The 14,723-nt window shown below is 37.1% G+C and overlaps 1 protein-coding gene across 1 annotated transcript in view; it reads right to left on the bottom strand.

Moving 5' to 3' along the window:
• Window positions 1-14,723, bottom strand: part of PKHD1 (PKHD1 ciliary IPT domain containing fibrocystin/polyductin) — a 669,991-nt gene that overhangs the window by 218,197 nt on the left and 437,071 nt on the right. The window contains exon 53 of the mRNA XM_069070581.1: window positions 8,384-8,521. Coding sequence (XP_068926682.1) covers window positions 8,384-8,521 — 138 coding nt within the window. The remainder of the gene's footprint in view (window positions 1-8,383; window positions 8,522-14,723) is intronic.

A 14,723-nucleotide genomic window follows, 5' to 3' on the forward strand; every position in this document is an offset into this window, starting at 1 on the left:
TATGTGCTAAGGATAATAGTTGTCAACCAAATAAACCAAATATTAATTTGAGACCAGAAAATATAAACTTTGGTAGAATATACTAATTTATTGAATTTTGAGGGACTTTCATTTATGCACATATGCATTTCTAGACATTTAAAAACACATGTACAAAATAATTTGGGTCATTTAAATGTATTCCTTTAAAAAAAACTTAGAAGAAGGAATTTCTATAATATATTTTAGCAATGAAAATGATATTTCTAAAAATACATCATCATTCATGATACCCTGTGGCTCAACAACCACTAATTCCTGGTGTTGCAGCATCAGACCCCGGGATATGTTTTAATCTACACTGTCTTGGGTTTGTCTTCTTATTACTTAATCATCCAGTGGACCTTTTGGAACTGCCAGTTTGTGAAGGAAGCAATAAACTGTGTATGGATTTTTCTTTTTCTTTAGGATTAAGAAAGCTCCAACCAAGGAAGCAATGAAAGATACTTTCAAAAGCCTGGTACTTCATTTCCTGACAATCAAAGTCATGTGCTAATGATGACCCTAGGCTCCTGTCTGAGAATGAGATGGGGCTGACAAGTATCCATCACTGGCCATGCAAAAATAATATGTGACAAGTTTTAAAACTAAAAACCCAAGTCTCCTGTTTAATTACTGAGCAGCTAGGCACTCCTCCATGTTACCCTGTTGTGACAGCCCAAACCTGCAGAGAACAGCTGAATATAGTCAAGGCCCCCTGGGGATACTGATGGATGTGACATACCACTTGCTTCCTTAGGGACAGAAGAGGGCTTTCCTAGTGATATTTAAAACAATTACTTTGTACTACTCACTTCATCTAAGTCTCCTTGCAAAGTATTACAAATGAATTTTTTAGTTGCTGTTTCCATGGACAAAATTTAAAAAAATAATAATAAAGTGTGCCCACTGCTTCTACATGGTTTAACACTTAGGTCGATAACATCTTAACTCAATTGACTGATGAGCTAAAAAAAGATGCATGTTGGAGCACATGAATGATCTCCCACCTAGGGCTAACTGAACCAGCAGGTAGCATTCTGGGAAGTAAATTTAAGACATTTCTCAGGAACCTAACAAAACGAAAAAGCTGCAATGAAAAAACAGAAAGGGTCTAAAATAGTCTTTTCCTGGTCAGGCTATCCTTTTTAGGTAGACTGTATTAATATGTGACCTTTGGTCAGGACTTGGCACTTTTCCCATGTACTTTCTTATTTTTCCACTTGTTGCCCATTTCTTCAGACCCACTCTACTGTAATGGGGCCATCCCTTCGCCATGCTGGTGAACTCCACTGTCTATTTAGCATTTCTGCTCTGCACCAAAGCTCTTCACTCATTAATTCACTCATTCATTCCACATTACCGTCAGGTCCACAACTCTGGATTCAGGCTATCTCCCTGACACACTTTAATAATCCTAGCTCCTTTCTGCCCTGCCCTACTGTAAGGGTTATGGGATTTAAAGATCTCCCATGCCCCATGGACGTGCTGACATAGCAGAGCAAGAGAAAAAAAAAGCCGAGCTAACGGTCCTGCGGTTGGCAGTTGGTGGCAGTTGCCTTTTTTTTTTTTTTTTGAGTTAGGACTCCGGCTGAGCACTGCCAGGGGCCGGAGCTGCTGGGAGCGCTCTTCCAGGACGCTGGGTGGTTGCTGTGAGTGGGGAGAGGAGGACCTTTGCCTGAGGTAGCCTGTTCTGTTTTAAAGGCTTGAAAATGTGGGTGCTTTCTACTTTATCTACCTGTGCCAATGTCATAACTACTCTGATGGCTTTCACTTTCTGGTTTTGGGACTCAGTCTTTTGGTATCTTAATAAATTTTCTAGTTTATTACCCCAAATGGCAAACCTGACGTATTTTGTGATGGATAATTATATCAGCATATTTGTAATCTCTATAGGCATTGTGAATATGGCATTGCTGATACACCTACCCAGCCCCCCATCTGAATGCTTACTCCAGGAATAGTAATCAAATAAAAAAATTTTTAAAAATATTCTTTAAAAAATATCATGCTACTTGTCATTTCTATAACTTTAAAGATCAAAACATCTCCCCTTAGCCACTATTCCCCATAGGTGTTAAATTCCCCTTTTAGAATATAAACTCCCCGAGTATAGGAATTTGCCTTTTTTGTATTTGTATGTCTAGAATATTACATAGGGCCTGGTATGTAGCAATTGTTGTTTTTCAGTTGTTTCAGTAGTATGTGATTCTTTGTGATCTCATTTGGGGTTTTCTTACCAAAGACATTGCAGTGGTTTGTTCTTCTCCAGCTCATTTTACAGATGAGGAAATTGAGGCAAATAGAGTTAAGTGACTTGCCCAAGATCACCCAGCTACTAAATATCTGAGGCCAGATGCGATCTCAGAAACATGTCTTCCTGACTTCAAGGCCATCACTCTATCCACTGTGCCACATAGTTGCCCATAATACATGCTTTTTTCATTCACCCATTCTTCGTATTCATTCTCAATTCTCAGGTTGGAAAACATGTGGTGCTACAGAAAGGTTAAATATAATATAATAGGAAACAAATTGATCTGAAAGGTCAGAAGACAGATTATAGTCTAGCTATTTGAGCTGTTTGTGTAACCTTAATCACTTGGGGACTTGGCTACCTCATTTATATAATGAAGGAATTAGAGCCAATCTGAACTTAGAATCAAAGGAAATGAAAGGTATCTCAAAGGTCATCTAATCAAACCCTCTATTGTACAGAGGAAAAACCCAAGGCCAAGGGAAGGCAGGTCACCAGGTAGTAAGCATCTGAGGGATGATTTGAAACCTGGTCTTCTAACTCCAAAGCAAGTGATTTCTTCTTTGTGCCACTTTGCCTGATCCTTTTAACTCTGTAAGTTTGTAAGTTCAGGAGTCTATGACTTGCCTAAAGTTACAAATTTCATGGTGAAGTTGTAAGTGATTTCTCTCTCCTTTGAACTAATAGAGTAGTTTATACATCAATATTCTTACACTCCAAAAATTTGTGGAAAAGAGAGGGAGAAGGCAACAAACATTTATTAAGCACTGTGTGAAGTGCTTTACAAATATTGTTTCATTCGATTCTTACAACAGCCCACCTGTAAGGTAGGTGCTTATTAACTCCATCTTACAGTTGAGGAAACTGAGGCAGATAGTAATTAATAGACATGCTCAAAGACACTCGACTAGTAAGTACTTGAGGAAGGGTATGAAGACAGATTTGTGACCTCATAAATATGAGTATTTTGACTAATGATGCAAACTAAAATCCCTGCCTCGCCTATGCAACTCTTGCCTATATCCACTCCTAAGCTAACGTTCAAGGTTCTACCTAACATACCTCCTTTGAATTCTTGACATCACTCAGATTTTGTTAGAGCATATGGGCTGCTCATAAATTATACCCCAATCTCTCCCCTATACAGCCAGTTTTGGTTTCCTATCATACATTTACACTGTTTTTCCTAAATAATTTCTTTTCTTTTTTCAATATGCGGCTAAATGTTGACACCTACAATGCTCCTCTTATTTGCCTGTTAGATTATCCTTAATTTCATTTCTTTGGGAATTGTCATGCTCCATGATTTATAGCCATATAACATCACTAGAAGAATATTTATGTTAAAAAGATGGGTCTTTATTTCAGAAGAAAGTTTGAAATTATTAAAAGAACTTTGCAATTTCTGAAAAGCAGCCCCAGCCCATTTTCTAGCTTTTCAATTACAAACCTAATTCATTGTCCATTTGTATCATCTGTTCTTATGTGTGCCTGTGTGTGTATGAACATCTAAATCTTGTATAGATTTCAGTCTCTTGGATCTCGTGTGTGTGTGTGTGTGTGTGTGTGTTTGTATGTCTGCACATACACAGAAATTGAAGAGACTGAAATCTATATAAGTTCTCACATTGCTCTATATAACCCCTCCCACCTCAAAACACAGTCTTTGTGTTTATTTTCTTCTCCATGGGTTTTCATCATATTACTCTATTGTGGTTGTATTCATCCCCTTTGTAGGATTATTAAGCATTTTTTTGACCTTTATGTATAAATGCATTCCAAGCCTTTCTCCTGGGCCCTCCTCTCTCTCTATACTCCTTTTCCCAGTAATCTTATTTATCCCCATGAGTTCAATTATTATCTCTATAATGTGACTTACAAAAACCTGTATATCCAGGTCTTATTCTTCTCCTGATCCCTAGTCCCATGCTTCTAAATGCCTGCTGCATTTCTCCACGCAGATCAATATCTTAAACGCACTATGGCCAAACCTTAACTCATTATCTTTTTCTTTGACTCATCCCTCCCCCAATTTTCTGACTTCTATAGAAGGTAGCACCTCTCTTTTAGTCACTCTCTTTTATCTGATCATCTAGAGATCATGTTTGACATTTTACTCTCACACACCTCATCACACTTCATCCCCAGCCACCTCATTGAGGGCAAGTCCAATTAAGGCAAGTTTCACAACATCTCTCCCACCCACTTCCTTCTTTCTATTCATACCACAGTCATCCTAGTTCAAGATTATCACTCCTCACCTGGACTTTTACCTGCCATTGGTATCCTTACATCTAGCCTCTGTCCTATCCAATACATCCGTCACCTAAAGCATTAGCATGACCATGTCACTCTCCTGCTTACGAAGGATCAGTGACTGCTTATTTCCTCTCATATAAAACACAAACTCAGTCTGACATTTAAAACACTTTACAGTTTGACCCCATCCTATATTTCCAGGCTGACCACCTATTACTTCGTGTCATATACTCTGTGTCCTATCCAAATGGCTCTACTTGCTACTCATAATTCATGAAATTCGATCCCTTGGCTTCATACCTTTTTTGCACAGGTTATATCCACCCTCTGTAGAATGTCCTCCTTTCTTATTTCTGTCTCTTGGAACCCCTGGCTTAAGCTCAAGGCTTAGATCAAGTACAACCTCATTAAAGAGTGCACTACCCCAATCACTTTCATATACACACATACCTATATGTATGTGTATATATATATACATATGTATATGTATGTATGTGCACACACACACACACACATATATATATAAATGTGTTTATGTATCTTGTATTTACTTATCTGTGAACATGTTGTAACCCCCCTCCCTTTCCCAGGAAAATATAATCTTCTTGATATTAGACAATTTTTTGTATTTGTATCAATAAAGAAGTTGTTAGTTCATGAAAAATAAGTTTAGGAAAATAAAGGAGCAAGGTTGTCTTAGGTGAAATGAATGAAACATCATTCAACTATCATAAAAATTAATCCATTGAAATGACTTTATTTGTATGCATGTTTTTAATAGTATACTCACAATTGGCATGTAGGACTTTTTAAAAGTAAAGTTATGGTACTGCTGTTACACTTCACCAACAATAATCACTTTTTGCTGCAACATTCAATCTTGAAAGCAATGTGATACAATGGAAAGAGTATTAGCTCTGGCACTTGACGACCTGGGTTTAATCTCCTCCTATGATGGATAAGTTGTTTAGATTCTGCTGGCCAAGCTGCCTTCTTGCTTTGGAACTTCTCTCAGTGCCTCAGTCCTTCTCATCCTGAAAAGTCCCTCCATAATGCCAGGCCACTTCTTCTACTGGTAATTTTCTTCCAGGGGACTCCAATTTGGGTATAGGAATAAAGGTCCATAAAGGTCCACTCTTTCTGGACTTGCCACCATGGCTAAGTGGCCTCACATTGGAATTTTCCTTAATATGCGGGGCCTTCTCACACTAAAACATACTTTCACCATGATCTGACCCCCTTCTCCCATTGGTGAGTTCATTCTGGAGGGGTCTCCACTGAGGAGACAGGCCCACAATGGCCATGCTTCATTCCCCTCCTGGCTATGATTGTGACTGTAAGGACTTGGCTATGTCTTCCTCTGTGTAGTGAATCTCTTCCTCCTCCCTCTCCCAAACTCTCACTTTTTAGCTCTTTTTTGTGTTGTCTTCTTCCATTAGACTGTGAACTCTTTGAGGACTAGAACTGTCTTTCTTCTTGTATTTGAATCCCCTGCACTTAACAGCATAGTGCCTGGCACATAGTAAGAGCTTAATGAATATTTGCTACCTGAAATGAGTAGAGATTGAGCTCAGTGGCCTCTGAGGTTTCTATCAGCTCTACTTCTATGATCATATGATACATTCAATTCAATTTGTACGATGACATTACAAAGTCAAAATAGTGGAAGGTTTTCAAAGATTTCAAAAATACCATCAAACATATTAAAAGAGAAATATTGTGTTGTGGAATGAATACTGGCCTGGGAGTTAGAAAATCTAGGTTATGGTAATCTGTCACTTACTTCTTATGCATACTTGAAAAAAAAATGATTTCTCTCTATGCCTCAATTTCCTCATGTGTACAAATAAATAATAATAATAATAATAATAATAATAATTAGCATCTGTGTAGCACCTCTAGGCTTACAGAGGACTTAACATATATTTAATACAATTTCTATGTAATATGCATATTTGCATATATTTATAATGAAGCGATTAGACTAGACCATCCCTCCCACCACTAACATTTCATAATATATTTTATGAAAGCCTAAAAAGCATTCACATTTTAACAACTGTTCTTTCATGGGCTTGTTTGTTCCACACAGAATCAAAGTAACACTTTGGGTGAAACTCAGTTTACTAAAAGCCATGATCAAAAAAGTCCTATGAGACCTAACCTAACATATCCTTCTCTCACAAGGGTCTTACATGACCAGTGAGACTATTATTGAATAGGGGAATGGAAATGAAGCTGGCATCTGTCATGCAGATGTAGAGCTTTGAGCAAAGCTAGCCTAGTTAAAGCTGATATCTTCTGCCAGCACCGGGTGCCCTCAAAGCAAGGCCACCAAGAAATTCAGCTCCAGAAGGTTGGGCCTTGGATCAGATGGCATCAGATATCAGATCCTCTTTTGGCAGCATTCTGTGCCAATGTCCACATCTATTAAATCTGTTTACTAAACAGTCTCATTATCTATTTCATGTCGGGATTTCTTTAGGGTGTGGTGGAATTGGACAGATGGGTTGAAAGCCTTCCTTCAGGCATGGTATACACAGGATTGGACAGATGGGCTCCAAGAAGCTACCTCGAGGCCTGGAACACACGGGCAAAGGAGAAAAACTACCACCATTTTCTAGAAAAGATTTTTTTTTAATAGTGGAGAATATGGTAAACAAAGAGAAGATAATTGATATCCCAAGTTAAAACAAAGAAGTAATAGAACATTACTCTTTAGGAACCATCTATGACAACTTGGTGACATGTATCAACTTCATTCAGAAGTTCACATTCACTAGGCAAGCTGCTTGGGACAACACTATGTAATTCCAAGAACTTATATATGATTTCTAGAGAGAAATAGCTTTACATAACAGTAAAATATATACGTCTGAAGTGATTTAGTTCACAAGTCCCATTTTCTACCTTCTGCAGTTTTCTTTTACATACCTCATATTACCAACCTTTAGGTTGAGTAATTTCTGTTTCTGAGAGTCCTCTTTTAATAAGCAACTAACAGGAGAAATCCATTAAAGAATTAACATTATATCATGAATTAGTTTCTCTAAGAATTGAGAGATAGATAGTCATATACAAGGCCAAGAGGAAAGATGCAGTGAAAAATCATAATATCAGCAATAATAGCTTATGTTTAAATAGAACTTGTGGTTAGCAAGCATTCTGTGCAACTAGTATTGTATACATTTTATTAGTGAGGAAACTGAAGCACAAAGAGATTTTATGTAGGAGATCAAGATATGGAATTCATACCCTTCTAATGCCATAAGGAGTACTTTTTTTTTTGCTTGATTACTATTACATTAACACTATAGCATAGAATCATGTGATTTTAGAAACTTTAGAAAAGATGTAGTCCAATCCCTTCATTCTAATGGTGAGGAAACAGACCTGGAGGAAAAAATAAATAGGACAGCTAGGATTCTATCAGTTCCTCTGATTCTAAATCCATTTACTTTATTATTATATGAGAGAATGGGAGAGAAAGGAGAGTTGCAGAACAAGGCATTCCCTGGAATGCAAGCCTGGTGTAAAGCGCTTCACAGTGCGGGGGGAGCCCTGGACACAGTGATAGTCCTGGGCACATATGATCAGGGTCTAAATGAATGAGAAAATGTGGATGAGGAAAAGGTAAGTGAAAGTCCAAAGATGTCAAGCTGCTTATGTCATGATTTTGCCCGGGGCTAGTCCTGTTTATGAACTGACTTATTTCCCTAGTCCTCTAAAAAAAAAAATCAATCCAGCACATGATTTAATATGGGACTATCTATTTCCCAGATTCCTCTACTTCAAAGCATGATTTGGCTACACTCCCCAAATCCCTGGCAAACTTAATATAAATCTTACCGACTTTCAGCTTGCCACCTGCAACAATAATACAAGCTACATTTAAAACGTTGCTCCGGTTCACAGGAAATTCTAGGGTTCCGAGAACATAGAGGCCTTTGAGAAAAGGGAGGTCGGTGTCTACTAGGATGGTCCTGTCTGAGGAAGAAAAGATAGAAGCCACTTAGAACTATGAAAGACAAGAAGCATCACCCCACCCCCAGAGACAAACTTTGAAAGGCCACACCTGAGCTCATTTCAATGCCTTCCTTTCTGTTTAAAAGTTTTATTGAAAACTTTTTATTTTATTTTACAGTCATTCTTGGATACACCCCATCACATACCTGCAATGATCTCTCATCAAACACAGTGTCTGAAGGTGTATAGAGAGTATTGTGTACCCTTCAGCCCCATTTCTCCACCAAAAGTCAGTTGTATTTCATCATCTGCTTTCCAGAGACAAGACTGATCATATGATATTTTCTTTTCCAGACTTCCATGATATTCAAGTGTCACATGTGTGATACGTTTGTTTTGTTTCATATAATTTTTTTTTCTTTTCACAAAAAAGAATCTATTGAAATTCAGGGTGGCTAGGTGGCACAGTGAATAGAACACCGGCCCTGGAGTCAGGAGGACCTGAGCTCAAATCCGACCTCAGACACTTAACACTTATTAGCCGTGTGACCTTGGGCAAGTCACTTAACCCCAACTGCCCTCTTTAAAAAAACCAAAAACAAAGCAATAACTTAGAATTTATTTCTTGAAAAGTTGGGAGGAGACATGGTACAAAGGGAAAAGGGCTAGATTTGGAGTCAGACAACCTGGATTCATAACCTATCTCTGGCCTTTACCTGTGTGACCTAGAAAAAGTAATTTATCCTCCCTGTGCCTCAGTTTTCTCATCTGTAAAATGGAGATTAATCAATCAATATTTATTAAGCACCTACTATGTGCCAAGCATTGTGGATCAGGAATACTAAAAGAAGGAAAAGATTCCTGCCCTCAAGGAGCTTAAAATCTTTTGGGGTGTGTGTGATAATAATAGGGCTATTATGAGCATCAAAAGAGATAATATTTATAAAGTACTTTGCAAATCTTGAAGTGATATATAAATTCTATCTATTATTAATTATTATTGTTATTACTATTATTATTATTAATTTGTTAAAGGAACTTTATTAGTAAAAACACCCTACCACCCAAAAAATGTGTCCTAGAGCAAGTCACAGGGGGATATGAAAAGAGGAAAAAAGACAATCCCTGCCGTCAAGGAGCTTATAATGTAATGGGAATGATAATAATGGAATTGTTATGAGGATCAAAAGATATAATATTTCTAAAGCACTGTGCAAACCTTAAATTGCTATGTAAACTCTGGCTATTATTTATTATTCTTATTACTATTATCATTATTCATCCACTAAAGTAATTTTATAATAAATATATATATATATATATATACACACACACCAAAAGAAAAAAGTGGGAACTACATCAAGTCACTTGAGGATTAAAAAAGAAAAAAAAGATGAAAGATAATACCCCTATGCTAGGAGATTACAATTTAGTGGGGAGTAATAATAATGGGCTTATGTTGAGGATCAAAAGGAATAATATTTGTAGAGCACTTTGCAAACCTTAGAGTGTGTAACAGGAATGAGAATTTGAAGATCTTCCCTGACCCTTAACAGACCTAGGGGAGTTTGAAGACCTACCATGCTGTGAAAGTAAACTCTGCCCCCTAATAGGCTGAATGTAATCACATGGAGCCTGTGATGGAGGGAATTTGCTAAAGGGTGGAGCAGAGCCCACAGGAAGCTTCCCTGCTGCAAAGATAAAACTCTGCCCCCTAATAGGCTAAATATAGTCACATGGAGTCTGTGGTGGGAGGAGTTTGCTGAAGGGAAGCAGAGATCATAGGAAGGTGGGAGCCAGAGCTAGCAAAATGGGGAAAGAGAGATGCTCAGGCAAGGAGAGAGAGAGGTTTGTGGTGAGTAAATATTGATCTTGTATTGATTTGTGGGAAGGCTAAAGGATGGTGTGGCTCTCAGTGTTATTATGGCTACTGAATATCTTTGGTACTATGATGGAATCGGCTTACTGGTTTTGGGATTCGGTTTTCCGTTGTCTAAATAAATGTTTCAGTTCTGTCCTCTACCTGGAGAATCTGGTATATTTTGCTATCTAATGTCATGTAATATTTATAGTCATGGTCTTGATTGTTATAGTGGGTGATGTAAATATTGCATTGGTGCTACAGAGTGCTACATAAATTCTAACTATTTATTATAATAATAATTATTATTATTACTATTATTTTTGCAATTAATATTTTTATTGATGTTATATTAATATTATTCTTAATAAATATTACTATTATTACTGTTATTCTTATTAATTACTATTATACTTAAAATTCTTATTAATTCACTAAAGGAGTTTTATTGGTAAAGATACACCAAAAGAAAAAATAATCTATGTGACCTAGAGCAAGTCATTTAACTTCTCTGAGACTTAGCTGGATTACTTGAAAAATGGGGGGAGCTGGCCTAGATAACCTTGAAGGTCTTTTCCAGTTCTAAATCTATGATGTTCTGCTAATTCAATAAAGGGACTTTATTAGTAAAAATACAAAACTAAATTAATATTTAATAAATACACTATAACTGTTTAACAAGAATAGTGCATAAAATAATTTCATGCTAACAAACAGTTGCCTTGTACTTAAATTTAAACCCACAGACATATTCACTGTCCTTCTTCATTGTTTCACTTTAAATTGAGTCTGTTTCCTTTTTAATCTTCTGGAGCGGCTTGGCTGCTCATGGGGATCCCTAACACACCTGTTCTTCATTTCCTCTTTCATCTCAGCAGCTTCCTTATAACTTCAGTAGTTAGAACTTGTACTCATTGACTTTGTAGCAAGTTATAGTGCAGCAAATGATGAATAATGGATATGTATTTTAAAACAATGTCAATATTTCATGGACTCTAAAGCACTAGTCTCTGAAGTCTGTTGTAATTCAATAAGAATCAAGGATTCAGAGTAAGTTTGCCTGTGAAAATCTGGTACTTAAAATCATCAACATCTGCAAGGCTTTTTCGGTAGTGATCATGTTGCCTTAAACCTAATTCTTACTTCAATGAACATTTTTTTCTCTTTAACATTTTTTATGGAACTCCCTATGTATATTAGCTTTCCATGAATTATTTCTCAGTAGATTTATTGGTTCTTTGGCTTTTTTTAGGCACTGTGCTTTCTCTTTTCTTACTAAAATTCACAAGGTTGTTAGTGATTGATAGGAAGTTACCCAAAAGGCTCACATTAAAGAAAAATCTTTCATTTTCTCTGTTCCCTGCTTCATGAGATAAGATGTGGGGCTAGAAAGGACTTTGGATGTATTCTTTTCCAACTTCCTCCCTTTACAAAGGGGGTAAACTAAGATCCAAGGAGGGTAAGTGGCTTTTCCAAGGTCACACAGATTATAGGTATCAGATGTGAGATCTGAACCCAGATCCCGGCTCCAGATCTAGTGTCCAGAAAATATTAAATCACTGGATGGAGAAGAGGGCTAACCAGTACTGATAGTGGCTATTCAGATACGTGGGCAGCAGAATTGTACCTAAACAATGAATCTGAGCATTGTGGTGGGCTCCATAGTGGAAGACTAACCAAGAGACACAGGTTTAAATTTAAAGACTATATTTCTTCAAATACTTCTTCCATTATAACTTGCCCTACAATTGCCTCTGACCTCAGCCCAACTAGGAAAGCTGATGTCTCTCCTTTTTTATTTGCGACCTATCTCATTGGCCACACATCTGTCTACTCTTCCTGATATTTGGCATTGATTTCTCCCCCCTAAAATCTATACCCCTCATTCCTGGTTTGACTATCTCTCTTCCTTCACTATAACCCCTGAACTATCCTCATTTCTGTCTGGACTTGCATCTGTCAGTCTCTGACCATATATCATCTAGGTCCTAGCTTCAGCAGTCAATTAACATTACCAACATGTTTTCCTAAGCCTCCTGCTACATTCCCATGTGGCCATTATGAACAATAGCCAGCCTGACTACTTACTCAGTCAAAGAGAGACAGACCAGGCCCAAACCCAAGAAACAGCATGCCTTCACTGAAACTATTATGGCAATATAGGAGCAATCAGTCAGAATTACTTATTAGTAAGATTCATTTATAGAATATGTATATAAGGAACACTCAGCAATACCAGATGAATGATTAATCATTAGGGAATGCATTTTTTTTTCAGTCACAACAATCCATGAAACAATCTACTAAGGTATGAAGGGGTTTTAATGTTCATGAGATCAGGGAGTCATCACAATAATGAAATCACAGTTCTTCAACATATTTGGAATTATAAGTGTATTCAAAGCAAGAAGTGCTAGTAAAAGTCAAGGTGCCCCCCATGTTGCCCTTGCCACCACTTAGTCACAGCATTTTACTATGTCAGTGACCAATCCTTCCTCCTTAGACCAATCCTTTCTCCTTAAGGAATTGAGCATTGGCATATGGAGGGAACCATCTGGGCTTTCTGTGACTCAATGGGAGGCTGATGAGGGAGATGATCTGGAAAGGGGCTAGCAAAAGAACTAATGAGCTCCAGATGTAATTAAAGATTGACGTTCACCCTAAGGGGCTCAGGACAGGACATGTTGCCTCTTGGTTCTAAATCACACCCTCTTACCAGTTGATCAATCCATCAAACAATAAATAACCAATCTCTTTCCCTACCATCTTTTGCATTCCCTTTCTAATGCTTTTTTGGGCTTTTGCCAGAAAGGTTGTGCCTGACAGAGGGGTAATCTTTGGAGTGGGGGCAGGGGATAAAAATGTAATTTTTAATACCAAGCAATTTGAATAATTGCTGCAATTTACCAATAATCTACCTACCACATGCAAGGGAAGAGGGACAACATGACATAGCACCCTTAATTCTGGATCTAAAGACAGGAAGATTTGGGTCCTCAGATGCAAACACTGTATAAGTAACTTAAGCTATCTCACCTTTAGTTTTTTCATCAGTAAAATGGATATAATTATGGCAGGTATAAAGGGCACTTGTGAGGACCAAACAATATAAAATACTATACAAACCTTAAATTTCTGTAACAATACCAGCTGTTATTTATTATTATTACCACCATTACTACATTATAATACCAACCAAAATCAAAAGCATTAACAAGACAATCTAGCTATAACAACACCAACCTCCATGTAATGGGGAATAGATCATTGTTCAACACTGGAGACCATGAATGTGTGCCTCACACATAACTCTATAACAAACCAGCATTGGAGATGTCTCTCTCAGAAGTCCACAGTTTCTTTTAGGTTGGAAGTCATTTGGACACTCTATTAACAAAGAACTCAATATAGTCTCCCAATTAGGCTTAAACTCATTTCTTCTCTCAACCAAGTTGGGGAATCAAGGTCACTATTGTGTAGCATTCCAAGAGTCTGACACTTCCCTAAATCTTGTTGTAATGGGATCAAGGCCAAAGGGCACAGAGCCTGGGAATAATGATAGGGTCACATGTACATGCATAATTCAGGGCAGTCTTACTGTTTATATGGCAGTCATTGGAGTAAGCTCCATAACTTAGGTTGAAAGGACTTTCTACTACAACCCTTCCATTGTCATTGATGTATTTTAAGTTCCATCTTAACATAAGAGCAGAGAGCTCTGAGTGCCAAGCAAGAGTTACAAAATATAGGACTAACTATACTTATTACTCAGTCAGAATTTCCTAAAGTTTCTCTATACAAAGTAAAAATGTCAAAATTTATTATCAATACAAGATTTGGGGATTTTTTGTTTGTTTTTGGTTAGTATATATCAGAAAAAAGTTACCATGATCCAAATGACTCAGAATAATTACAAGATTTTCTATTTCAAAACACTTTCTTTTTTTGAACTGAAAAGAAATTTCATAAAAATAATTTTCACACTAAGAGTTGGGGTATGTTATTGCCTCTGGAGGAGACATCTCCTGTTACAGCAATGGTTCTTATCCTAAGTTTTCTGAACTTTTACATGTGTATACGCGTTTGTATGTATGTATGCATCTATATGCACATATATGTATAGTCACATGTGGATGCATATTCATATATATATGGACTGAAGTCTCAATGCCTGTACACATCTATATATGTGGATTTATATACGTGCATATACATATGTGCAAATTTACATGTATGTTGATAACTCCATTTAAATACCATTGGTTTCTTTTTAAATTCTGTGTATTTTATTTTGTGACTTTAAAAACATTTTCTGAGAGAAGGTCCTTGGGTTTCACCAGACTCCCCCCAAAATTTAAGAAC

The sequence above is a fragment of the Petaurus breviceps genome, unplaced genomic scaffold, assembly GCF_028583685.1.
Source record: "Petaurus breviceps papuanus isolate PSGF00001 unplaced genomic scaffold, PetGlider_PUasm1.0 90822, whole genome shotgun sequence".
Taxonomy (NCBI): Eukaryota; Metazoa; Chordata; class Mammalia; order Diprotodontia; family Petauridae; genus Petaurus; species Petaurus breviceps.